The 26715-nt window shown below is 35.8% G+C and overlaps 1 protein-coding gene across 2 annotated transcripts in view; it reads right to left on the reverse strand.

Moving 5' to 3' along the window:
- Positions 1-26469, reverse strand: part of LOC139687862 (sortilin-related receptor-like) — a 56019-nt gene extending 29550 nt beyond the window's left edge. For both annotated transcript variants that reach the window (XM_071585196.1, XM_071585195.1), the window contains exons 1-20: positions 26209-26469; positions 25735-25977; positions 25493-25654; positions 25155-25403; positions 24749-25008; positions 24061-24268; positions 22388-22573; positions 19806-20079; positions 17832-18024; positions 16384-16587; positions 15812-15986; positions 15488-15726; positions 13853-14078; positions 11284-11436; positions 10736-10925; positions 7460-7566; positions 6371-6497; positions 4196-4339; positions 3184-3317; positions 188-325 (exon numbers count right to left, since the gene is read on the reverse strand). In XM_071585196.1, coding sequence (XP_071441297.1) covers positions 188-325; positions 3184-3317; positions 4196-4339; positions 6371-6497; positions 7460-7566; positions 10736-10925; positions 11284-11436; positions 13853-14078; positions 15488-15726; positions 15812-15986; positions 16384-16587; positions 17832-18024; positions 19806-20079; positions 22388-22573; positions 24061-24268; positions 24749-25008; positions 25155-25403; positions 25493-25654; positions 25735-25977; positions 26209-26451 — 3855 coding nt within the window. In that variant the 5' untranslated portion in view covers positions 26452-26469. The remainder of the gene's footprint in view (positions 1-187; positions 326-3183; positions 3318-4195; positions 4340-6370; positions 6498-7459; positions 7567-10735; positions 10926-11283; positions 11437-13852; positions 14079-15487; positions 15727-15811; positions 15987-16383; positions 16588-17831; positions 18025-19805; positions 20080-22387; positions 22574-24060; positions 24269-24748; positions 25009-25154; positions 25404-25492; positions 25655-25734; positions 25978-26208) is intronic.
- Positions 26470-26715: the final 246 nt, after the last annotated feature.

Raw genomic sequence — 26715 nt, forward strand, 5'->3', positions numbered from 1 at the left:
CAGTCGATGGGGATTACTTTGAAGGGGACAATATAGATTTAGATGAATAAACTTGTATTTTTAATTTTCTGAATAAATTCCGGGAACTTTTTGATCGAGGTAGTATATAAACACATAAGTAAATAATTATAAAAAAACATAAAATTAATTGTACCAATCTTTCGCATGAAAAGTTGTACCTACTTACCGTGGGAAGAAAAGTTATAGGAGTTGTGGTTGGAATGGTGATGTTCACAGCTGTGCAATTGACCTCATCAGAATTGTCCTGGCAATCATCTTGACCATCACACTGCCATGATTTGAAAATGCATCGCTTATTTTCACACTGAAAAAACAAGTATTCGAAAACCATAAAACATAAGATGTCACAATATTTTCTCTACCAGATTCCAGAAAACTGGTGCACCTAAATTTCACTACAATTTTACGTTAAAAGTCAAATGATGAAAGATCTAAATGATAACCCGCCAAAAGGAAAACCTTGAAAGTTCATTTTTAATGTTATAGTTGGGTCATTCCATGTCTCTTCAGACAGGAATCTACCCTTGACTTCTTGAATTTGGGTGGAAATCACAGGGCAAGATGGTCTTTTAGAAGAAAAATATTTTAAGAGTATTTTACACAATAAAACAAAGGCAAATAACAGCCATTGTTCAAAAAACTGTTTTCAAAAACAGAATTTAATGAACTTTTATCTGAGGGTACAATCAGATTAAAAATATATTTAATGACCTTTATCCATCTAAAATTAATGCAAAATTCAAAAAGGACCACTTGTATTTAAAAAAACTAATTAATCTTGAAAAATGTTTATGCAAATGTTTTAAAGGTTTCATCTTTGAGGGTATATCACCTTTTATTTTGCCCATTTTTTCAGATATTATACCATATAATGTTAGAGCAATGTGTAACATTTGTGTGTTTCTCACTTACAGAAAATAATATTTTTAAATTTTTTCCAGGGGAATTCATTGCTACCATTTTAGGAATAAATTCCTGATTTCTCTTGTTTCCATTGCTTTTCTTTGAAATTCAGTTTCCTGTAGAAAAAGGAGTTTGCTGCAGCATTTGGAACAGGAAAACACCATGAAATTGTACAAATTTAATAGTTTCAAAAACTCTTGGGAACCAATAATAAATTTGATGCTACAATCATATTAAAAATGAGCATCACCCATTTATGTAATGTAGCTTTTATCCACAGATATATGGCAGTATGTATGCATGTAAAAACATGCTGCAAAAAATTAATTTTTTTCTTTTTTTAAATGGAAAACATTACTCCAAAATTTACATTTACAGCACAACAGATCATAAGGCATAATATTTAAAAAATGAACAAAATTGAAGGTAAAGCACCTTTAAATTTTAAATATGTTAAAATTTTACACAACGATGTTCCAACAATAATTGTTTTAGTAGCCATAATAAAATTTAAGATTAAGCTTCGTTTAAAAACAACCATTTCAAATCTTTTTAGACTGATTTAACCCTGAGATATAAGGTTAAGGGAGTGGGAAATACGGATTGTTCAAGTGCATGGGTACGGAGGAAACAGCAACAAAATCAGGTGACAATGGAGAGTGGTTCCACACTAAAAGGCAGTAGGTCTCCAGTTTTATATCTCATTGTAAAAACTGCACAGGAAGTCCCTCTATCATTTTGAATGAACTGAATATGCAATGACAGGGGTCAACTTGTATTCGAGGGCACAAAATACCACACATTTATTTAAGAAAAATGTAACTAAATAATTAAATTTTTATCTCAAAAAGTGATAATATATTGTGCATAGTTGATACATAATACAGATATTTAAGTTCAATATAGTACGTAACATTCTTCAACAAATTAAATTAAGTTTTTTGCTCCATTTCATTTGCTTGACATAATCTAAACAGAACATTTGCTAGCCGGATTTAAATATCTGACGGTAATTTCAGGATTCCCAAGTTCAACTTATTCAAATTTTACACAAGTAAAGCAACATTAATTCAGGCCTGGCATCAGTGAACTCATTCAAAAAATTTTTAAATGACAGTGCTGGCGGATTAAATGAGTTCACTTTTCACAAAAATAGGTAAATATGAGTTTTCTCCAGACTCACAGGCTTATACTGCTAGTTGGAACGAAAAAGTAATGGTTAGAATATTTTTAAGCATGGCATAAAAAAATTATGGAATGGAACAAAGAAAAGCACTGAGTGACTAGGAGTTGCACTATACAGTTACAGTTATGTTCCAATCTGTTCATTGATTCTCAATATGAAAGGATATGGAAAGTATTTTTAGTTTTATCTCACATAATAAGCCACTACTACTAGATTATCCAGTAATAAAAATTAAATACACTTGCATGAACATTGTGAGAAAATGTGAGGTGTAGATGAAGAAAATGAGAGCCTCAATCTGGAAATTTCTTGAAAAACAGGCAAAGCTACATGCAATAGATATGTCTGTATGTGCTTTGCACACACACACACACACATGTAGGTGTGCACACAAGATAAATAAGGGCAGAATTACTGAAACACACAAAACACATAAAATGGACACTCATAGAAGGATTAAAATATATCGGGGATCTGTCAACACATTTTGAAGAAAGTTAAATGCCCATACTTTTTTACATTTACATATAATAATATGTATTATACCAATATTATCTTTTATCCATTAAAAAATTGGTTTTAAGTAGGAAATGTTTCAATAAAAATGATGTTAAAGAAATGAATTTAACAGTAACTACCTGTATTTTGAGTTCCTAATGCTTTTGAATTAAAAGTGTAAAATTACAAATTGGATAAGAATTTTGAAAAATTTGTCAATTCAATTTGAAGCCCGAATAATTTAGAAAATCTGATTCAAATTTGGAATAATTCCATCAATTTGGTCAACAATGAATAAGTTTCAATTGCACATCACTAATGCATAAATATTCATATGGGAATCACAGTTTTGAATTTTGGGAATCACAGGGAATTTTGTTTCTATCCCCAGCAAATAAATCTATCCCTTGATTTTCATTTTCCCACACATGTGCTTTTTTCATTTATTACATACATAAGTGTTAAAAAAGGGTACTGTACTCTACATTATGCACTTATAGATAGGACCACTTTGTAAGGATAGCTGCATAATGGTTCAAATAAATGAGAAAAGGTTACAAAATACTGATAACTACCGTAAACTGCCAGGATTCACAGGTGTTGTTCATGCAATTGGATTCATCGGATCCATCTGCACAGTCTGATTCTCCATCACAGTGCCATGTATTAGGAATACAGTGATTTTGTTTCCCACAGCTGAACTCTCCAGCTAAAAATAAAAATCATTTGATATGATCATTGATTCATCATAATGCGGCAAAAGATAAAGAGGAGAAATATCACCAGCACTAACATCCTCTCAGAATTTGAACTCGATATCATCTCAATCAATACAAGAAAATTAAAAGAGATACAGATATTTAATATAGTACCAGATCTATGGAATGAAATGAAGTGCAGAGTAATTAATATAACTGGAGAAAATTTATTTTGTCGAGTTTCCTCAATACATTTTATACTTAAAAACTTAATGACTGTCAATTCCACAATACTCGTGTAACTAAAACCCTATAAAAATATAGAAGTTTACATAATATCTTTAGATATGGTACAGCAACTTATTATAGAAAAAGTACATAGCAAGATCATGAAGAAGGGCATGAATATGGAACCACACAAGCCGGTGGCATAAATGAGTGACTGTGGAAAACAATGTCCTCAAATTTCAAAATCATAATTTAAATGTGCAAAACTATTTTTTGTACTTTCTAATGACCGGTTTATGATAAAAAAATAACCTGAAATCATTGAAAAATACCAGTCACCGGCAAAAGTACACAATATAGTCGTAAGTATTGAAAAAGGAAAGATATAACATGAAAATAGTTCTAGTGATTATTAATAATGTAACATTGGTTAAGTACACTTTCTTAAATTCTAAAGGAAGCACGCATTCCATTATATTACTACCATTAATAATGGCATTAGATTTGTAAATATGACAACTTTCTCAATGGCAGATTGCTAAAGACAAATGCATTTTTACGAAGAACAGAAATTCACAGGGAGATTTACTTACAAGGAGACATTCAGACAAGCAGACTCAAAGGGATTTTCAAATTTGGGTTTTGTCATCAAGATTCTTACATTTGCAGGTAGAAGGACTGAGTGAAGGGCAGGATGCTTCATCAGATCCATCGCGGCAATCATCTTCCATGTCACAGAGCCACTTCTTGGAAATACACCTCCCATTGGTGCATGCAAACTGCTCATCTGTGCATGTAACATGGGCTGGAAGAGAAATGAATATAGCAGCATCTTGTAACAACCACATTTGAAATACATAATCCAGATAATATGGGAAAACAAATTATACATCATAAAATAGGTGCACAAGCTGCTTAGCAGAAAAAGAGGAGTAACAGAAGTCTTAATTACCTAAAGTAATGTAGACTGAGGTCAACCAGGGTCATTGAAAACTCTACGTGGAATCGTTAGGAACAAACAAACTCTGACAAAAAGCTAAGAGTTCAAAGCCTCATAATATGTGAAATATTCATATTTAAACAAATAACTTTGAAAATAATATATACTTTCACAGACAATACCTTTCTTTTGTCTACTTACAGTTCTTACTTCAGCTTTACGCTAGCCCTTCTGTGAACTAGCTTGTTCAGGAAACTATAACTAATATGAACTCAATGTGGGCACATATGTAAACATACATACTGGATAATAAAGAAGCAAATTAAAAAATGGATAATTGAGAATAATCTACACCATGAGTCCCTCTATGTCAACTTTTCTCCAATTTCTAGCACCACTTTTCAATCTTCACACTTAGCGATTATTTGCAAGGCTGAAGGCACAAATTTTTTGCTATGATTTATATTCTGAGGAAAATATTTTCCTCTGTGAGACACATACCTAACACCTAGACCAATAAATAAAGTCAAACCTTTTCTTTGAATTACTGGAATTTATGTTTTCCTGCATTTTACATTTTTATCAAGCCCCATACAAGTTCCTATTTTTTCAATGCATATGAAACCCTGACTGTACACTAATTCATTTTCAGTCCTCTCACTAATTGAATCAGTGTGTGCTGGATCAAAAAATTTTCTGATTTTGAAAACAGTTACTTATGTACATCAGCCTTAATAAAAAAACTTTTTTGACTTCACTTAGTACAAATACAATAAATAAAATTGTTATGACTATCTAACCGCCAATTTCTTTTATTTGGCAATGTTTGACAGAATTTTTTTTGTATGGATTTCACAACGATCCCACCACATTTTAGTGACAAATTATCTAGAGAGTGTTCTGTGAGGAAAGAAAAGTCCTGTTTTATCTCTTTCATTTTAATTAAATATTGAAATTGTTCATTTTAATATCCTTTTTGAACCATAGTCATTGACTTAGGGAACCAAACCATGGTTTTTTATGATCCAAGTTAGTGCCATCCAAAAATTTTGTTTATCCACTTATACTGGTGTAATATCTGGCATTAAATACCTTTTCCATTTGCTGACACAATCAATTAAAATATGCAGATTTTGCACTAAGAATTATTGCAATTTTATTAATTTCTGAGACAGTTGACTTCGCCAAAAGAAAAGCATTTTGACAATTGATTCACAAGGCATTGATGTTATTTTTCATTTATAGTAAAATGGATGTCTGAAAATGAATACATTGGTCTAAATATTTGAATTATATTGCAGCAATTATGTATTGCAAAACGTGATGAGATCATCACTATCCTTGCATAGATAATTCAACTTATAAGTATCCAAGTTATCCAAAACAATAATTGATAGTGATTGATGAATTAAATATGTAAGCATTGATCACACCAATAAAGACTTCACCTCCAACCAGATTTATGAGTCGTTTATGGATTAATGTTTAAAAAGTATTTCCTATGCATAATTCCATTGTGAAGTCTCAAACTTCCTGTCCAAGTTTGAAAGTGAAGGAAAGGAGAGCATTGAGATCCCAACCTTCCTGCTCCCAAAAACCAATCGACCTATCTCTAAGCATGCACGCATACCTCACAGTTTACACACACTTCTGTTTATAAGTAATGACATTTATTGTTGAATGATAATTTAAAAAAATGAGCATTCAAAAAATAAAATTTTTTGTCAAAAATAGGTTTCATTTTCAATGGTATCACAATTGTCATTACCTAGATTAAGATAATAAGAACTAACTTAACAGAAATGACAAGTTGCAATCATCAAAGGATATTTTGGGGCAATATAAACAGAAGAGCAGAAAATAAAGCCATTTGTGGAATAATTAGGAAAAACTTACTGCAGTTGGCCTCATCACTCCCATCAGTACAGTCCTTGTCAAAATCACACTTCCAATATGGTGGTATGCACTTGCCATCCATGCATTGAAACTGGCTGCTTGGACAAGTAGTGGCACTACATCTTTCCTGAAAATTGAAATGAAGACCTTCATGGAGTGCCTGCTTTTAAAACGGGCTAGTGATAAGCAAAGAGCCGGTTGAGAGGGGGAAGTGCTGGATAGATTCCATTCTCATTGGATCCAAGCCCCTTTTATTTTTTTGCAACGAGACACCTTCAAATGATTCCACATTGGGAGCAGAAACCGTTATTTTCAGCTATCATTTTTATTATTTGGAATTCTTTTTGCATATTTTGTGTAGACAAGGGAATACTAGTCCTATGGTGGACCATTGAGTTGAACACCGCTAATTTTTAGGGGAAATGATATCTTGCTCTGAAGCGAATGATGTGATCTGTGCAAATATCTTTCCTGAAAATGGAGAAGTCCAGTTGCCGATTATTTTTAGAGATAGTAATGTCTAAAAAATTAATGGACACATAACTTTCTTTCGATGTATCCTTCTTCTGTATTCTTAACGATGTATTCCTTCCGCTCCCTCCTCCTGGACCTCCCTCTGTTCCACAGCCTCTTTCCCCCTGATGCCATACCCAACTGTCTTCTCCCTATCCCTCCCTTACACACACACCGGCTTCCCTTCTCTTTCCCTTCCTCCTACTTTACCAGCACCTCCCCCCTTCTCTTCTCAGTCTAGTATATAAAACTGTGTGTCCTCTGTACTTTGCCTGATGTTGACTTTGTAAGTCGAAATCTAGGTCATGCATAGTAAAATATACGTGGAGGAACAAAGCATTTTCTTTTCCGATATGAATCGCATCCACAAAGTGATGCCTCAAACCATTCTATTTAATAACTGAGGGGTCGGCATGAGGGAACACGCACAAATATGGCAGTGCACATTGGCTAAATAATGGAAGGATATGGGTGACAGGCATCCTACAAGCACATAACTGGAGCACTGGAGCTACATCCAAACAACCACAAGGGTGACAGCTAAATAGAGAGAGAGTAAGACGGTAGGCATCGTACCTCATCAGTGTTGTCACCACAGTCATTATCCCCATCACAGTTCCAAAGTCTGGGCACACACAAGCCATTCCCACACTTGAAGTAATCTCCCGCACAGGAATGAGAGGCTGCAAAGGAATATTGTGGTGATGAATATTGTGGTTTATGAAATATACATGACAAAAACTAAGTTAGACATAATACTAGTTTTTCTGATTTTATACAGATATTTAAATTACAATGGAACCTCTTTCAACCAGCATAATTCATTTGGGGATCTTTCTTGTGAAGAAAAAAACTTTTTTAGTGAAACAATTTTTCTGAAAACCCTAATACATTATGCAAATCATTAATGTAGACATTGTATGTGCATGTTAGATCAGCCACACACACACACACAACTTGTTCTCACTTTTTAATGATTTTACTTTTCCTTTCTACTGTTATGTTTATTCTCTCATGGCTTTTACTTCATAGACTTTTAATTCTATGCACAATATATCATTAAACTTAGAAAAAAAATCACAAATTAAATGTCAGAACACAATATGGAAAAATGTGAACAAAAGTGACACAACGAAACTATTGGAATGAATTCTAAACAAAAACTGAAGCAGCAGGTGAGCAATCAATGCGGGAATTCCCCTCTCCTCATCACTCGCTATATGAAAAGTCGCTTGTTAAGCGAGTTATTTTTGGGAAAAATAATTTTGCTTGTTATGCAAATTACTTGCTATGTGAGATGCTCACTAAGCAAGGTTCAACTGCACGCCTCTTCTGCTATTAGTATAGGTAATCCCAAACGCATTTTAAATTGATTGTATCCCTTTAAATACAGCAGAGCTCTGATTAATGAAACATCCAATACCTGAAGGGAGGATTACGCATTGGTGCTGGTAAGATGTATTTCCTGTCCTCCCTTACATTAGTTCCCTCCCCTAATGCCACAATGCTAGCAACTAATGATAAACAATCAATGAGAAAAGAATATTGAGCTCCACCCTCACTTAACAAACTGACCTTTGGGTCCATAACTGTGGTGGCGGTAAGAATCAATTCAAAATTATTTTCATCAGCAGCCAACTGAAACTGTTCATAGCTTTTTGCATGTTCATAAAATATATTTCAGAATTAATTCCAAGTAACCATCACACTATATGGGAAGAAACTTAATTACATAAAATGTTTCATGCAGGAGACATAATTTTTACTGAGGTCCTGTTCTAAATAAGGAATTTTATCTACAGTCAATTTCTTAGAAATTTGATCAACTATGAATAATGACTGAAATAATTATCATTTACAACTAATTGAAAGGGTTTAAGTTATAACAAATTTCAATGTACTACATCAACTTCTGGCGAAGACTAATTCCAAGTATCATCTTAAACACACTTTTTTCCAGGAGAATAGAAAGTATGGGGACAGAGGGAAGAGAGTAGTGAGTGGAGGCGAGGGAGTAGAGGGTTGAGGAAAGATAGTAGAATTTTACAATGATTTTAATACTTAAAATGCTCCAAATCTACCAAATGACACCTAAAACTCTGTAATAAAACTGTGTAAATTGTATCAGGCAAAATAAGATGGAACTCCTTCATGATTGCTTCAAAAAAATAAAATTGCAAGGTTCCACAAATATTTTTATTTTCCTTGACCAGTTTTGATTCAAGGTGTCTCACCTGATGATGACACCTTTTATTGAAAGCGGTCCAGCAAAATAAATAAATCAGTGGAACCTTGCAATTACACTTCCTTTTTTTGAAACTATAAAATTTGCATGTAATTCTGAGTGGAGTGGTCTCATCACTTGGTTGAGTAACACGAATAGATCCATGACTTCATCAACATACAAGGGTCATCCGGAAAGTAGTACCCGTTCGTGCTGCATGAAGTGCTGACGACGCGAGTAGCCGCTGGACGAGGTCAGATAGCTTCAGTGGCTTGTCTGCCTTCTCTGAGCCAAGTTGCGTGACGCTAGCATTGCCTGTGTTGTTTCTGTGATTGTTTACAATGTTTAAAAAAATTGAGAACGCCGCCAGTTGTGAAGTGAGGGCAGTGATTAAATTCCTCAATGCAAGAAACGTTCGCCCATGTGATATTCATCGCCAATTAAAGGAGGTGTATAGAGACAATGTAATGGACGAGTCGTCTGTTCGGCGGTGGTGTCGCAACTTCAACATGGGGAGGGGGAACACACACGACGATGAGCATTCGGGGAGACCGTCTGTCATTACAGACCAACTGGTGAGCTCAGTTGACGAATTCGTGAGGAACGATCGGCGCGTCACAATTGATGACATCTGTGAGCATTTTCCCAATGTTTCTCGAACAATTGTTCATGAAATTGTTAAACACCATCTGCATTATGCAAAAATTTGTGCAAGATGGGTCCCTCGCGTATCTCAATGAGCTGGCGGCGAAGGACTATGCAGCAGGAATACAGAAACTTGTCACACGTTATGACAAATGCCTTAATTTGCTTGGAGATTATGTTGAGAAGTAGTTTAAAGTATCCTCTTTCAAATAAAATTTTTTATGTTTGTTAATATTTACTTTTGTGTCTTTATTTCACGAACGGGTACTACTTTCCGGATGACCCTCGTATAAATAAAACAAGTATTTGAAGAGTATGAATTAAAATGATTTGCTACCACCTACGTAAAAATGGTTAAATATCAAACTGTATGACTAACTGCACCAACATGATTTTAGAAAATAAATACATTTTCTACCATAAATATCAGTATTTGCATGTCCAATTTCCAGGGGCACAAGGGCAAAAATATTATCATCAAATGAAAAAAAGGGCATTAGGAAAATACAGTCAATTCTTTTACTCAATTGACATGTTTCAAAACTTCATTTTCTCACTTTGGATTAAAATTTTTAGGTCTTCAAAGTTTTTATGGGCAAATGCATTAGTAACAATCAGTCATTGGAAATCAGATAAAACTTAGGAAGATTTTACACTAATTCCAAACATTCACTGGATGCAAATTTCTTCACTCGTAGTTCATTTACTTTAATGTTGTCAACACTACCTAGCACACTCTCATTGCCGTGGACACCAGAGGGAGAAAACCAATGACACCTAGAGAGATGAGGAGGGGTAGAGGAATCCAAACCAGGGATTTGTGAAATCTATCCATAAGTTTGGTAAGAAACAGAATTCATGAAATCTAGGTTTTTCCAAATCATTCTTTTAAGAACACCAAGCACTGAATTCTATATATTAATCTTACTTTCACTGACCTTTTCTTGGGGTCTTAGCAAAAGCAGTAACGTGCATCTACTTACAAGGAGGGCACGTCCCATTGGCAAAAGGCTTTTCTAATCCTGGGCAAAGGCATTCATTGTTCCTCTCTATCATGTTATCTGGACACAGGCACCTGTGTCCACCTTTAGGCATTCCCACACAAATAAAAGGACATATAGCTGAGCCATTTGAGCAAGGATTAACTCCTTCCTGTACACTGTGGGCATAAATCTGTAAGAGAAATAATACAAGCATGAGCCTTACCACTAAATTTCCCATTTCACTTTGGGGTTTGCTGGTTCATGTTATACTATCAAGGCCTGGATAGAGACCACAATGCGATAAGATAAGGAAGCACAACCCTTCTGACCAAAAACATTTGCATAAAAATAATGACCGTGCAATGAAATCCTGAGATAATGAGTAGGGCATATAATGAGAATCCCAGTATCATCATAAAAAAACTTGCATATTAAATTGGCCCTGTACATTGGATAGATAAGTATACTCCCCTTTTTTTTAAATACTGGAAATTATACTTCTTCATGAGAAGTCCTTAAAACTAGACTAGTATAAAGCCACCTCAGACCTTGAGATCCATTAAGCCTGGCAACTGCTCCGCAATTGCAGTAATTCCAACTCCTAAGTCCTTGTCTGCCATGTAGATTGCATTTTGCCTCCAGTCATCCCAATACATGTTATCCTTGAACACAGCCACAGCAAATGGATGGGACACTCGACCCTGAGAAATAAAGATGAACACTTTCAAATAATGACAAACATTTCATGGTAAACATCACATAAAGGTAGGTAACATCTGAGTACAAAATCAATAACAAATGTTTCAACATCCATTGAAAGGCAATTTATTAGAGGAATCATAAAATGCTGGGAATTTCAACTTACAATGGTCAAATTGACTATTAGAAAGAAGATGTGCTAATGTTAAGTTAAGTACCGTCTTTTTCCATCAATAATGCACACCTTATGTGTAACACGCATCCAGAACTTTGTAGTTATCATGAATTTGTATAGATACCGCTTACCCAGGGCTTCATAGTTGTATTGAACGTGTATAGATGCTGCGCATCTGTATATATGTATGTATGTGTTTATATAAATATACATTGAATGTAAAAATAAGTCTGCATACATATACTAATAGATGGTAACCAATGAATACATGGACTCATAATTGCCCACGGCTATATATACTGTAAGTATACAGAATATTAGAGCCAGGTGATTGAAATTAACTGCAAACAACAGAAGGATAAAAAATAAACAATATTTACAAGCCAACACAATATGCTGCCTCATTGCTTTTTTTGCTATGATTTGTAAGTTGAAAGGAGACATAGATTTGGGTGCCATTTTATTTTCTACATAAATAAACTTTCAGCAAATGAAATATAATTAAGATAAGAGAATGAATGAAATGGAATTACCTTGTTTTGTATGCTTTACTTGGCTTTATTAGTATCGGCGCTGAATTCAATTCAAGCGATCAACCTATCCTATCATATATTTATATATATATGTGCATATATTAGGACGCACTCTACGTATACGTGACATACTATGCATTAGAATAAAGAAGTACTACGTATTAGAAAAAATGAGGTATAGAAATTATATGTTTCTTCTTTTTCTCACGGATTTATGAGATAAAAATAACTGTAACAGTAACAGATCTGTATAAAATAGAATGCAATTAGAGAGGCATGCTTCCAGACTAATTTGTTTTTATAAGACTCTTCTTTAAATTAACATGTACTTAGGAAGGTAAATTCTTGGATTTTTTCAATTTTCATTTTACATAACACGCACCATCATTTTTCTTGTCATATGAATATTTTTGCATAGATAACGTGTGTGTTATCGATGGGAAAATACGGTTAATTCCCATTACCCATTATAAGAAAACTTAAGGAAGCTCCAATAACATTATTTTGGTCAGCCAGTGACCATCAATGGGGAAGGTAAGAGCTTGACAGCGAGAAGACGTAAAAACCATAGTGCTGTTTGATGACAAGTAACTATTAGCAAATTGACCATTAACACTTCACTAAAAAGTAAATATATAAACTTAAACAGCAATAAAAATGTCTAATTTACTCATTGCTAGGTGCGCAAACTGGAATGTCTGTTTGCTATAATGCTTAGCTTTTACGAATTTTACATTTGAAAATACTTACTTTAAAAAAAATGAATTTTAGCCTTAAAGGGGCTGTTATGATTTTTTTAAATTCTATGTTAAATATTGCACTGATTTTTTGCAAAATCTCATTCCAAAAATTGAAATACATGGAACATATTTTATGCAATACTAAATTGTATGTGTATTGTTATATGTCAATGTCTATCTTAGAATCTTTTCGGGCTGAAAAAATTCCCAACAAACATTTTACTACAAACAAAATTAATTTAAAAAAACAAGCCAATGATTGGGTGAAAACCCTTGGAATTTCTGCAAGGTCAAACCTTGATTTTCAGCCACCACATCATTAGATATTCATGGGTTTTCCTTTAAAATGAGATACAACTTGTTTCCAGGCATTTTTGTGGCAATACATGGAAACATCTGAAATATTGGCAACCACCTAACCCCAGTTCAAAGAATTTAAGATGATCAAAAACTACTACAGGCCACTCTTAAGCGCTGAAGATGATGATCCAGTCCAACATTGAAACAATGGTAAACTTGATCTGGGATACCAAGAAGATGTTAGCCAGAATATATGCTGGGAAATCACTGAATGGACTTTATGGACCCTTGAATTGCAGTTTGGGCCTTGGGTGTACAGTAGGAATTCTGAAAATTTCCATAGAAGAGATGGTCCTAAAATCAAGAACATATCTTGAGTTTTCCACTAATGGAATAGGTGGTGAATGGATTCTAACCTGGTGAGCACCAGCAGGGATTGAATTATCTTTATTGGCCCACGGTACTTTCACATGCAATCACCCAGCCAATGCTCTTAAGTGCATACTTCATGTTTAGTCATGCATCACCTTTGCTCCATGGAATCAAAATTTGCCTTGTGGTTTATCAAACTGTACCTACAGCTACCCAGAAAATCAATCACTGAAGGCCTTGTCTTATTCTAATTGGAACTATTTCATCAGAGTGTGCAATAGTATACAGCTAAACTTACATCATTGGAAATGACTTTTCTGAATTTTTTGCCATCAAAGTCTGAAGATGAAATATAATCCTTCTTGGCATCCACCCAATACACACGCTCCGCAATGTGGTCTATGGTTATTCCATTTGGCCACTCCACAAGCGGGATACTGAATAACTTGCGCACATCGCTGCCATCTAGGTTGGCTCTGCTCACACTTGAATCGCCAGGTGACCAGTCAGTCCAGAACATGTATCTATTGCAAAGACAGATTTTTATTTGTGAGTCAAACATGATTGAATACACATTAGAGATTAATTTTCACTGTATCATTTGATATTTATTCACAGCTAATAATCAAACTTGCATTTCTTACAGTAGGAGTGAAATCATTTTAACAGTGAAGTTAAGTTAACACAGAGATAAGGAAAAAATATATATAGTGAAGTTAGTTTTACGTGAATAGTATCAAAGGATCATAACAAGATTATAAATATAAACAACATCAATGTGATGGAAATAATCCCATTTAAAATCCAATCCATGTAATTAAAAAATAAAAAAAAGTCTTTCCAAGGAAATATTTAGAGTTAAGTTTTTCTTAAAGAAATTGAGGCATTTATTAAATTTCTGTACTATTAAATGTGATTTCCCATTAGAAAGAGGTTTTTGATGTTTCCTAAAATTACTGATATCAGAAATAATATAGGGCCATCCTCCTGTTGGCCAAACTAATTTTCTCTTTCACTTTATATCTCTTCCCTGCTTACTCAACATTCTACATCATGACCTTTTTTAAAATAACATTCCATATCACATTGTGCAAGACTTCGGGAAGAGTCATGCAAATGAATAATTTCTGCGTAGCCAACTCATTTTTCTGATAAAGATTAGAATTAACCCAGGGTGTATCAATGACTGAGGTCATGCCACTTCCGCTAAAGTTTTCTTTTTCAAGGGGTTTGCACACTTCCCATGACATCATCATTGATGCTCCTATACCTTCTTCCTGTCCCCCTTTTCCCACAATCACCATTTCTCTCCCCCTCCTCCCCTCCAACCCCTACCATCCTCCCTTATCTTCTCTCTTCCCCTTCCTCCACCCCTTGGCCACTGTTTCCTTCTCCTGCACTTTCTCCTATAAAATCCTTCGTATAAATTCTCAAACGTATTCACCTTTCAATCCATCCCTAACCCTTCGCTTTCTAATTCTATCCAAGTTCTACTCCTCTCCTTTCTATCTCATCCTTCTTCAACCATCCATCATTCCCTTTCTTTTTCTTCTACTTCCTACCAACCTTCATTCTTCTTCTCCTACATTCCCTCATTTTCCAGAACATTCTCTTTTTCCTTTCTCTCCTTCCCGACACGTACATAAAGTTGATAACCTGAATTTGCTCCTTAAATGCAGGTCATTCACAAATACAAGAAACATTAAATAAATTAATACCATAATTACATTTATGGAAATTTGTTAAGGTCTGCCAAACGAATTGATCTTCATTGCAAGTAAACATTAAATGGGAGAACATACATTCTGGATTCCACTTTATTTATAATGAAACATTCTTATAGCTTCGCACACGAAATATGACCTCTGAGACAGCACAGCAGGAAAAATTATAGAAGATTGAGAATAATATTCTTATATATTTATTAACATACCCTTGCATGGGGTGAACTGCTATTCCTCTTGGCTTTTTTAAAACAGTTGCATTCAGAATTGTTCTCCTCATTCGGCCCATGTGGTTTGTGTCAATCCTGATCACTTCTATCTTTGACCTTATCCCATCCACAAAGAAGAGCAAATTGCTCACCCAGTCAAGAGCCATTCCTTCTATTGATGCTAGGTCTGACTCCACTAACTTCTCTGGCAACTCCTTCCCATCTGATAAACACTGCCTCTGCAAAATTGAAGGGTAAATGTAGCTTACCATATTTAAAAAACCAAACGATGCTTATGAATATTCAAGCAATATAAATACATACTCCAATTATGTCATCCTTGATATCAGCCCAGTAAACACAATTGTTCCGCAGGTCAAATTCAATTGCAATCACATTTTTCAGTTTTTCAACTGGAAGGATCTGCAGTTTTCTATCTTCAAGCCCAATTCGAGCTATTTTCTCTCTTTGGGCTACCAATATAAATTCTTTCTTCTCTCTGAAAAAATAATGACATCAGTAATTACTCCACTCTTAGTAGTTTTGAGGGGAGGCGACCGACAGCTAAGGTCATTTGCGCCATAGGGGATGGATAGGAAAGGATGAAGGGTGGAGAGAAACCCGGCGTCGGCATTAGCCTACTCTTTACGAAAGACGCCAAAGGGTCCGCAGTTTAACGTCCCATCCGACGGACGGCGTACTCACTCAAAGTGCCCTCCACAAAGCACCTCAAGTAGGGATCGAGATACCTCTGAAAAATATTCAACACCGCCGGGATTTGAACCCGCGCCCTCATGGTGGGAAGCCAGTACGTTAGCCCCCGCACCATCTCGATCCCCGACTCCACTCTTACATTAACCGCAAGAATATGAGAACACTCAGTGTTATTCACTTACTTGAACGGACATGGCAGAACATCAGGCAAGAAACGACTCTCATATCCTCCTTCACAACTGTCTCCAGGGATTTTAACATAGCCTTTAGTTCGATTATACATCTGTCCAGGTCGGCATGAGCTCGGTACAGCATAGGGATCGAAATTGGGAGTTTTATTCTTCAGACATTGATGAAAATCCAGGTTACGCTCAAAACCATCATCACTGCAGAAAAAAGGAAATATTATAAAATACTGTATTTCTTTGAATCTAAGACAACTTTTTTTGTAATTCTTCCCCACAAAATTGAGGAGAGTCTTAGATTCCCTGGTTAAGATAGGATGTAAGAATGGACGAGAGACGACATATACAACCTGCACAATTACACTGAATTTGGACATCCTGAACATCGCAGTGCTGTGCCAGTATATGAGTAGGCTTATTACCAGGAGGCATAAGAGAAATGACAACAGACGTCTTAGCAATTGTTTGCAAAAGGAACTTCAGTAAAAGCACAAAAACGGAAAAGTTTGTACAATGTAATGTCATTATTAATATTGCTTTGATTCGTTGTTTTGATGCAATAGCAGTCTGGCTGTTTGAGCCCAAAATATGCTGTTTCTTAGAATTGCCAGTTAACTTTATTTGGTTTTAAGATGAATCTTAATTTTGCAGGCGTCTTAGACTAAATGAAATATGGTATATGGGTTTCCTTTAAATTCAATGGTATGAATGTGACCTGGAAGGTTCTTTCCTCAACAACACTGCTACCATCCCATGAGGAAAACTCTTTAAAGGGTCTGAGTACCTGCAATTTCCCTGAAAAGGCATTTCTTTGATCCTCTTGTAAACAATCACAGACCACATTTGACGGGTTAATTCCAAGCAAAGCATCACATTGATTTTTTAACTTTCTGTGGGTGGGTTTAGAGTGCCTTTCCTACATGCAAAATCTTTGGAATGGGGCAAAACTTCCCTTAAGTATCAACATAAGGCCCCGGATTCACCATGTTTTAGTATATTTGATGTTCCAGATTGTTACGGCCACTGGACACCTTTTCATTTAATGTGTAACTAGAATCGGTGATTAATTCAATGAAATAAAATAAACTGTTGCTAATATCGCTATGTCACTAATTTAATACATGGGACCAGAGGTCTTCATTAAGCAAAATCCGGATTAACTTGAGATTTGACACAAGCACCCTCACAGAGTATTTTGTACTAATATTCCTGAGCGCCCTTAATCATAAACAAAGGCTACATATTCTTAGGCACAACTTGCAGAAGCAAGCCCATAGGATTGCCCTGAAGCATTTGGATCCAACTGAGGGACGCAAGTTATCCTTTTAAAAAATTAAAGATTTATTTAATTTAAAATCACAACGACTCTAAGAGGCCCATGGAGCCTTAAGATCCATCCTGGCCACCAAAATGACAATTTGCCAGCACCAACTAATTCAACTTACCACTGAAAATCTTCTGCATCACATTCACAGTTTTCTATTTTGATGGGGCGGTCAAAGTCCCTGCCATTGTAGCAGTTGGAATGGGATATCCTCCTCAGAAACACTTCTTTCTTCCCCAAGAGACATGGCATTCTTGGCCCATCTTCACTACTTGGTGACCAGTACTTGTAATCATCCTTGGTACACGCATAACCTATTTCAAATAAGTTTTTGGATAAATATTTTTGAAAAATCTCTTTAAAAAATTTTAGTATTGGCATGGATAATTAAAACTTATTCTTTTAAAACTTTCTGATAATCCATTAAAATATTAAGAAGGATGAGAAACTTTAATAAACCGCAGTTACAAAGTCACATGACCAGTGCAGTGCATTATCAAAACCATCAGGAGAGGGAAAGGAAACAACCCTCTTTTAAAATCAACGAAGAAGGGAGGAATAGGAGGGGGATGAAGAGGGGAGGGAAAGAAGGGGGTCGACTATTTAACCTCCGTAAGGGAGACTACTACTTCAAGGGAGAAAAGGAAATGATACAAGTACTCATTGCCACCAGCCACTTCAGGGTCACCAATTCTTTTTAATATTTCTAGTTTTTCTGGAGCAATAATCTCATTTTGTTAGCTCGATGAGAGTAAAATGTTCGAATCACAATCAACAGTGTGAACACAATTTAAATGGCATTTGGCAAAGCTGCTCTAAGTTCACAATATTTTAAAAACACATTAAAATATTCTTTTGTCCTTGGATTGAAATTATGGGTAGTCTCCCTGAAAAATACAAGTTGGGTAGAAAAAGATGAGACATCTTTCTATGTGTGAACTGCTAAATGGATCACAACCAGTGAGGTGTCACCTTATTAGCGGCATCTGTGAGAAGTAAAACACCGCCTTGCTCGTGACCCTCTCTTGACTTGTCTCCCCACAACAGCGATTCTTGTCTGAGCTTGCACATGCTTACTGTACAAATTCTAGTGTAGATGAGAATGAAGTTGTTAGAGGAGCAGTGCATGAGCATTGAATTTTGTTTTACCATCTAGAAAAGCGCAACTGAAAAAAGTGTTTTCATTTTTATAACCCCTTCTAGTCTGGATATATTTTGACCGATGAAGAAATGAGATGGGGATGACCATTGACTTAAACAAATGATGCCCATGTCAACAGCATGAATGATTAAGTGCATCAAACCATAGGTTATCTGAGAAATTTTGGGCATGCGGCACATTGCATCCAACTTTGTGTTGCGAGTGTTAATGGATGACTGCGGCAAAAACATCTAAAGATCAGCCAGGAACTGCTTCAAAATTCAAACAACGACCAAAATTCCTTAAAAACAATTGTCACAGGCGACGAAACGGGGTTTATGGTTATGATATAGAAACCTAAGACCAGCCTGCTCACTGGAAGGGGCCATCTTCCTCACAACCCAAAAAAGCTCAGATGTCACGATCAAACGTGAAGGCGATATTGATCCTTTTCTACGATAGCAAAGGGATTATTCATGATGAATATCAAAGGATAAACAGTGAATGGAAGGAACTATATAGATGTTATGAGAAGGCCGTGACATGCCATGTAGCTGAAGAGACCACAAATGTGGAATAACAATTCTTGTTGCTTTGATCACAACAATGCACCAGTGCACACCTTGCTTATTACTGAGTTTTTCACCGAAAACAGTACACCTGTGATCCCCCAGTCACCCTACTCTCTGGATCTTGCTCCAGCTGACTTTTTCCTATTTCCTGAGCTGAAATCCACCTTGAAAGGAGGCCGATTTGAAACTATCAAAGACATCCAACAAAATTGTACCACAGACTTAAAGGCTACCCTGAAAAAACATTCCAGGTGGCATTCAAAAGCTGAAAAAAATGTGGGGAGAATTGCATTGGCAGCCAAGTGCTGTATTTAGAGGGTGATAAGCATGATTACTAGGAAACTAATAAAATTAAGCCCTTTACTCTAACCAAAGTACTTACTGAATGCATTACGGAGGTCAACTTTCACTATAAGCCATTGGTGATGGCCCTTAGCAGAGCCAAACATGGTAAAGATGGTTGTGTTCTCTCCAGGTTCTGTCATAAGTCCATATACACGTAGATCATCATTGTAGAATTTGTATGACTGCCACCTCTCTCCTTCATCAGTGGAATACATTAATTCCCTTGTTTCACCTAGGGACTTGAAGTACCTTACAGCAACCAACACTCCACCATGATCACCAAAATTGAAGAAATTATAATCCTTCAACAACTGGAAATTAAGCATTAAAATGGCATTAGTTGAAGGAGAGTTTTAATGGGTGAAAATAATTTCTGGGGATAAGAAATGAACTACTCATTCCAGATAAACAATAGAAAACAACATAAAACAGACATCAAGAGAAATTGTACACTAAATTTAAGAATGTAAAATACAGGAAAACCACTTCCGTAGTGGCACTATACTTCCTGGTGGATTATTAGTGAACAGCAAGACTCAGAAGTACATGGAATGTTTCTTCTGAAAGGAGATTTTCCTTTTTCAAAAACTTAAATACGCAGTAGTTTCTCTAGAGCCAATGGTATATTGTTTTAAATGTATGAAAAAAAATCAGATAAATTATAAATTCTATGCAACAAATTTTCCTATAGTACTTCCAATCATGGTTTATTAATATGATGGTATTTAGGATGTTTTTGGATGATGACTAAATAGGCATAGCTAGAACCTGGTACATAAATGGTCACCATCTGGCTTGTTCATGAAGTACAACAGCATTGGGAAATCTTATATAACCTTTTATATTAGAGATAAAATCAGAGAGTAGTTAGATTATAGATTGCTAATAATTGGAGGGTGATAGCAGTAATAATAAAAAGTGAACAATTAGATACTCTAGTGCAAAGGTACACATGCCCAGGTTAAAAGCAAAGAACAATGAGTTGAATGAGGAGTATACACAAACATTTATGATGAATGTGAGGAATAGTGAGGGACATAATGGGGGACTGGGGAGCATCATCTGTCAAATATGTCACAACAACATCCATCGTGCAATAGGAATTTTTTAAATGAGTACATATAAGTTAATAGGTGATGGTAGAGTTCACCCAGTACTAAACCGACCTTTGGGTTGATTACTGTGTTTATGGTTTTTAAATAAGTTAATAATTTATTAAAAAATAAAATTTTCTGTGTCTCTAGATTAATATATTACATTTTCAATCCATTCCAAGATGTGAATTGAAACATCTATCCAGTGATGCACAGTGCTCGAGATACCAACTAGTGTAGCCAATTAGGCCCACTGCCAAACATTTGGATATATACTATATGGTATACCATGCACATGGTTTGTATAGTAAATATCAGAAAATTTTTTGGAAAAATAATTTATTTCAGATATTTCTACATTGCCTCAAAATTTTTAGCACATCCCTAGAGTGCAGACACGCTTTTGCCAGCAACTTTTCCACAAGTCGAAGGCTCCTAGGCAGGTGAATTTCAGATGGTCCTAAAGGGTACGCATTCAAGAATCTTTGACGGTACTTAGGGTCCCATGGTGATGTCCTTAGAGGGAGTATTTCACTTTTGGGAATAGGAAATAGTCTGCAGCTGCCAAGCCGGGACTGTTCAAAAAGTCAGGGGTCTTTGTCAATGAGTTGTAGAAGGTTTTTGCCAGCAGACACTTGGCTCTGCTTTGGGCTGTCTGTCAAGACCTTCAGGATGAGTTCATCACAGATCTTTCGGTGCGATGCGAGGCTCGTCTTGAAAGCTCATATGGCCTTGTTTAAACTCTGATACCCAATATTTTACTGTTGTAAATGAAGGAGCAGACTCACCTCGAGTAGAAGCCAGTTAAGCTTTTATATTGGTTTGGCTGAGGCCTTTCAAATAAAACTATTGTATCACATAACGATGACCAACTTTCTCCATTTTCACAAATTCACTGACAACGTTCACTATTGATGGCTGCCAAACAAATACTAAACAACGTAGCGTCTTCAAACTTGAAACATATGCTTTGTAGATTGCATACTTTATAATACAGTGACATTTTGTAAACAACTACCGCCATCTCTAGGTCAGGCTGGGTACTTATGGGGCCTCCTTTGTACAACCGATCAACCACAATACAAGCTAGCACCATTGTATAAAAAATGTATTCCTGGTTCAAGAGTCTTGTAATTGCGAGGCTTGATTTTCGTACCAGCATCTGCAAGGGACTCCAGTAGAGTCTCACTAATCCAGACAAACATCCATCCTCCAATGTTGAAATATAACCAACAGATATAATTCGTCGATATTGCTCAAGTATTGTATAATATTACTCTTTGATGTAACAAAATCTTAGTGGCACTTGGAAATCAATAGATTCTAGGAAATTTTCTAAGAATAGAATTACTATTTGGAGAGTTATTGCAGTGTGGGGCCAGGTTGTGTTTTGGAAAAGCCTACGAAATTTTTGGGTGCAAAGTTTGCGTCCATCTAAAATCTACCTTTCATGGTAGGGTAACAAAAACGATTTGTATTGAATTGAATAAAAGTACCCTTACACAAAATAATTATCTTCACAAACCTGGAACCATGTAAGTCCAGCATCCCTGCTTAAAAATACTCCAGGATGTCCTTTGAGAGATTTTCCAATTATTCCTGTAGCTATGATGATACCAGGAGCAGATTTTGAGGACAAAATGGGCACAGAGCGTGTCACTGGATACAGCTGGTTAAATCGCTGGGAGAGGTGAAGGGAGCACCCATCAGACTGCAAAACACAACAATAAAATAAAATAAGTTGCCTCTACAATATCATACAAACAAGAGAGAATTAAAATGTGGCATTTACATTTTTAATTGGTGCAGGGTAGAAAGAAAAAGCAATGAAAATGTGTTAGAAGAACAATACTTTCATATAATGTATTTTCTATACAATAGGCATATTGGATGGCATTAAGGGAGGAAGGAAGTATGATTTGCATTGGTGAGGGGCTTGCTTTAGAGTAGGATGTTTACACACACACACTTTAAAACAGATAACACAGGCGTAAAAAAAACTAACACCATACAAAAATTAAACTCAAATGAGTAGAAAATTTCCAGCGGCACTCTCACCTTCCTTAGTGGAAAGAAATAGAGGACTTCTTTCAATTAATTCCATTCTGCACACTTTCTACTTCTCATTTACCTACCTTTCTATCCAAAATCCATACTGTTCCCTTAAGCATTTTCCCCTCTTTATCACCATCTCCAGCATCCTACTGCCTGCCCCTTCCAAATCCACTTGTCCTGCCACCTTTAAATTTTTCCCAATAACCTTCTCTCTTCCCTTACCATTCCTAGAACTTTATCATGGTTTCCTTTCCCTCAATTTTATTTTCTCCATTCTCTCCTCTGCCACATCTCAAAAGCCTACAATCTAAACTTATGCTTTTGCCTCAATGATAAATTATCCAAGTCATATAAAACTGTGCTCCATATTGAAAAGTTTGAATTATCTTTCCCTTAGACCTCCATACAAGTTGCCAGTCATTATCTCTTGCCACTGTAAAAACTACTTCAACAAATATCTCCTCAATTTTGCCCACCATCTTCCAAAGTATTCCCACAATAGGCTAACTGTTCTAGCTGTTCTTTTTCTAGCTTATGCTGCCCTAATTTAATGTTTAACTTACCCTTCCTAATTCTTGACAATTTCATTTTCTTATGATTTCCTCAATTTTCTTATGATTAATTCTTATCTCTTACATACCCCCTGAAATGCCCTAATTATTTGACTCATAGGCTAACTAAAGCTAGATCATCAGCAAATCTGATTTAATGAGGTCCCAAGCAACTTTTACATCTACCCCCAGTCCTCCCAAGGCCTCGCTTATCATTTCCTCCACATATATTCTGAAATAAACAAGTGATAATCGACAGCCCTCTCTTACTTCACTGCCTAACACTACCCATCCTGAATCTCCATTTACTAACTTCATTTGTGCAGTCAGAGGCAAAGACTGGTTCCAAATAAGTCACCAATCACTCTACACATATCTTCCGCAAGATATTCATTATTCTTGCCCAGTACTCTCTCTTCGGTGCCAACTCAAACTTGAAGGCCTTCTGAGAGTCTCAGCAGAGAATTTCACCTCATACCATTTTAAGGAATGGGAGAATGGCATTTCTCAAACCCATTTGCCCATGCCATCATATTTGTCAAACAAATATAATTTAAATCACAATATCACACTTAAATACAGTCTACTTTACCACTTTGCACTTGATAGGATGCCCTTCATCGTCCAGCTTTGGAGGTTTAAGAGGTCTCCATTCACCACCCATGTCAAAAGTTATGACAGTGGTCAGGTGTTCAGGACCAATACCAGTAAAGGTCAGTGTTGAGATTTGTGAAGCTATGTATATTCCCCTGAGTCCCTCAACCTTATGGAAGTCAGCAAATGATACATCAGTCACTTCACTGGAAAGCAAACCATAGTTGAATATTTTTCAATTTAAACACACTTTCATGAGAACTCAATAATAGAATAGTCAAGTAAAATTGGAGGGGAGTTAAATGATTCATTTATACGTTTATTTCCATACTAAAACCATTATAAGAAAATGAAATTGAACTACCACTCTCATTTCATTCTGTGATAAGTTGATATTATGCCAGCCAATGCAGATACACATGAGGGGTATATTGAATACATTAAACACATTAAAAATGTAAATTATTCAAACATGATATTTTAACCCCCGATCCACTTATAATGAAAAAAATCATTATTTAATTAAAAAACAAATGACATGGCAAATGGCACATAATAAAAAGAAATATTCAAATTTAAGGAATTAGCATAACTTCATAATGGAAGTATTCTCATACAAATATTAAATTACAGACAATTATATCATGTTAATGGTATACCAGCAGAACTTTTAAATGAAAACATACTTAAGCCAGGAGTCTTTCCAAGTGCTATTAGGGAAGAAGCAGAATATCCTTGGTAGTGACAATGTGAACAGCATACCATGCTCGGTGATTCTATCTGACACGTAAAGATTGACAAGCCAATCATTATCATGGTCAACAGCCACAAAAACTTGCCCATCTGACACTTCAGCAATGTGGTAATTCAAGTTTGCTAATTCCGAATGAAATATAGCTTTAACAAAAGGCTGTCTTTTGTGGGATATGTATAGATCCAGATTTTTCTGAAAATAGATCAATACATCACTTCAATGAATGTGTTCACAAATTACTCAAAAATATCGACATACCAGCTATGGAAAAAAAATTAATTATAATACACAATAGGCACAATGTGTGTTTTCATTCCTTGATCACATGTATTTCTTACCTCTCCGGTTTTTTTCGTAGCAAACATGAAGTCCTCACGTACTTCAAAGTCCTCTACATCCTTAATCACAACTGTTGTATAATCATCTTGAAAAAGAGAAGGTGAAGAGAGAACTGTTGAGGAACCTGTGGGTTCTTCCCTTTCTACGTACAATAGCTGTTTTTCACCTGGTAGACTTGACCAAAAGAAGGCTTTCACATATTCTTGAACAACTGACCAGGTTCGTCCAAAATCTTTGGTAACCCAAAGCTGCAAAAAGCAAGGTTGTCATGAATGAATTGATAACATTCATCTGGAAAAAACAGGCGCCAAACAGCACACACAAATGAATACTTTACCTTTTTGGTTGGATCAATCTTATCGTAAGCCAGAAAAGTGAGGGGCTCATCCTCATTAAAAGAAATATCAGTAGGATGGAATTTTAGATTCGTCATTTCAATGTATTTTCCATGATTTGTCGTAGTATAAATTACTTTGTTCGTACTGTCAATGAAGACACACTAGAATAAACATTGCAATTACTTCAGGCCATGAGACTAGACTTAACGGGTAACAATAACAAAACCACGAATGCACTTACATGCGTATTATACTTAGGATGATTGTAGAACTTATCCAAATTTGCATAATCACCCGTATCGTCGTGCAGTGAAAAGAACTGCGTTTTATTTTCGAATGTATTCCCATAGTCATACGAAATATATACTGACGAAGGGGTGCCACGAGTAGGTACAGGATCTCTCGCAAGACAAATAATGACATCTGAACCTTCGCCAGCCCAATGCACCATTAGTTGCTGGTGACTATCATTCAGCGGGGTAACCTAAAATTAAAAGGCAAAATGCATTATCATACGGCAGTGTGTCATTAAAAAAAACAAATCTTAGAGCAGGCAGAAGCATTTTGTGCTTAAACCGAGTGACGTTTCAGAGCAGCTGATCGCCATTCTGTGAGACGTAGTTTATGAATGAAACTTTCAGGCACTATAATAATTAACAAATAATGGGTTATTCTGACAAAATTATTTAATTAATAGTCATTTACGGGCATATACCTTTGTTGTGATGTTACTTTCTAGATTGGCAGCCCTTTTAAAGCGTTCTGACCGAGGTTCCAAAGAAGGTACATATCCCTCTCCCTCTGCTTGTCTATTGAAAATAAAGCTTCTGCCGTGAGACTTCGTTGTTTCCGCCGTAAATAAATGTTTAGTTGGCAATCCATACTTTCCAGGCAGTACGGAAAGAAATACTATTACAAATAGGATGACAAGACACATCAACCTCCTGTCGGAAGCCATCTTACCGACTGTCACGCTTCCCTCGTCTTACTGCAGAAAGAGGATGATACGGCCAATGAAAGAGATAGGGTGTGCTGCGCAACGCCGATAGTCTCGTGACATTGACGTTGTCTGTTCAAGGACGCGTTGTTTGTTTATAAATACAAACGATCATGGATAAATACTGAGGTGAATATTTACCCATCGTGATGATAGAAGGTACTGAAAATCGCATCGGTTTATATACTTTATGACCAGTATTCAACCTATAATAATATTCTTTTG

The sequence above is a fragment of the Hetaerina americana genome, unplaced genomic scaffold (genome assembly GCF_022747635.1).
Source record: "Hetaerina americana unplaced genomic scaffold, ioHetAmer1.1.p SCAF_2, whole genome shotgun sequence".
NCBI lineage: Eukaryota > Metazoa > Arthropoda > Insecta > Odonata > Calopterygidae > Hetaerina > Hetaerina americana.